Source organism: Crocuta crocuta, unplaced genomic scaffold (assembly GCF_008692635.1).
Source record: "Crocuta crocuta isolate KB4526 unplaced genomic scaffold, BGI_CrCroc_1.0 scaffold53, whole genome shotgun sequence".
Taxonomy (NCBI): Eukaryota; Metazoa; Chordata; class Mammalia; order Carnivora; family Hyaenidae; genus Crocuta; species Crocuta crocuta.
Window position 1 is genome coordinate 2908704 of NW_027529432.1, and position 578 is coordinate 2909281.

At 67.6% G+C, this 578-nt stretch overlaps 1 protein-coding gene across 1 annotated transcript in view; it reads left to right on the forward strand.

Moving 5' to 3' along the window:
- Positions 1-578, forward strand: part of SART1 (spliceosome associated factor 1, recruiter of U4/U6.U5 tri-snRNP) — an 18296-nt gene that overhangs the window by 17520 nt on the left and 198 nt on the right. The window contains 2 exon segments of the mRNA XM_077759816.1: positions 242-331; positions 440-561. Coding sequence (XP_077615942.1) covers positions 242-331; positions 440-561 — 212 coding nt within the window.

The window sequence follows — 578 nt, forward strand, 5'->3', positions numbered from 1 at the left end:
CCCCCCAGGCAGCCCATCCCCCCCCACCCCCCCACCAGCTCAGCCTCCGCACGCAGGTCTCCCTGACGATCCCCAGTGTACCCAGCACAGCACATCCGGCCCCTGAGTCTGTCTCCCTGACTCTGGGGAGCCCCTGGAGGGTGCCAGGGTCATGGCCCTTCTCCCAGTCCCTTCCCAGCCAGGCCTCCCCTGCCCTCTGGGGCACAGGCGACTCTAACCGGTTACTGCCCCGTGTCCCCAGGCTTTCCGGCAGCTGTCCCACCGCTTCCACGGGAAAGGCTCAGGCAAGATGAAGACTGAGCGGCGGATGAAGAAGCTGGACGAGGAGGCGGTGAGTGGCCCGTGGGGACGCAGGGTGGCTTCGGCACCTGCCAGTGCTGGGGTGGCGGGGGTGCTGGGGCCCGCTCCTGCCCTGGGCTGACTGGTCCCCGTCCTGCAGCTCCTGAAGAAGATGAGCTCCAGCGACACGCCCCTGGGCACGGTGGCTTTGCTCCAGGAGAAGCAGAAGGCCCAGAAGACCCCGTATATCGTGCTCAGCGGCAGCGGCAAGAGCATGAACGCGTGAGTGGGGGAGCACA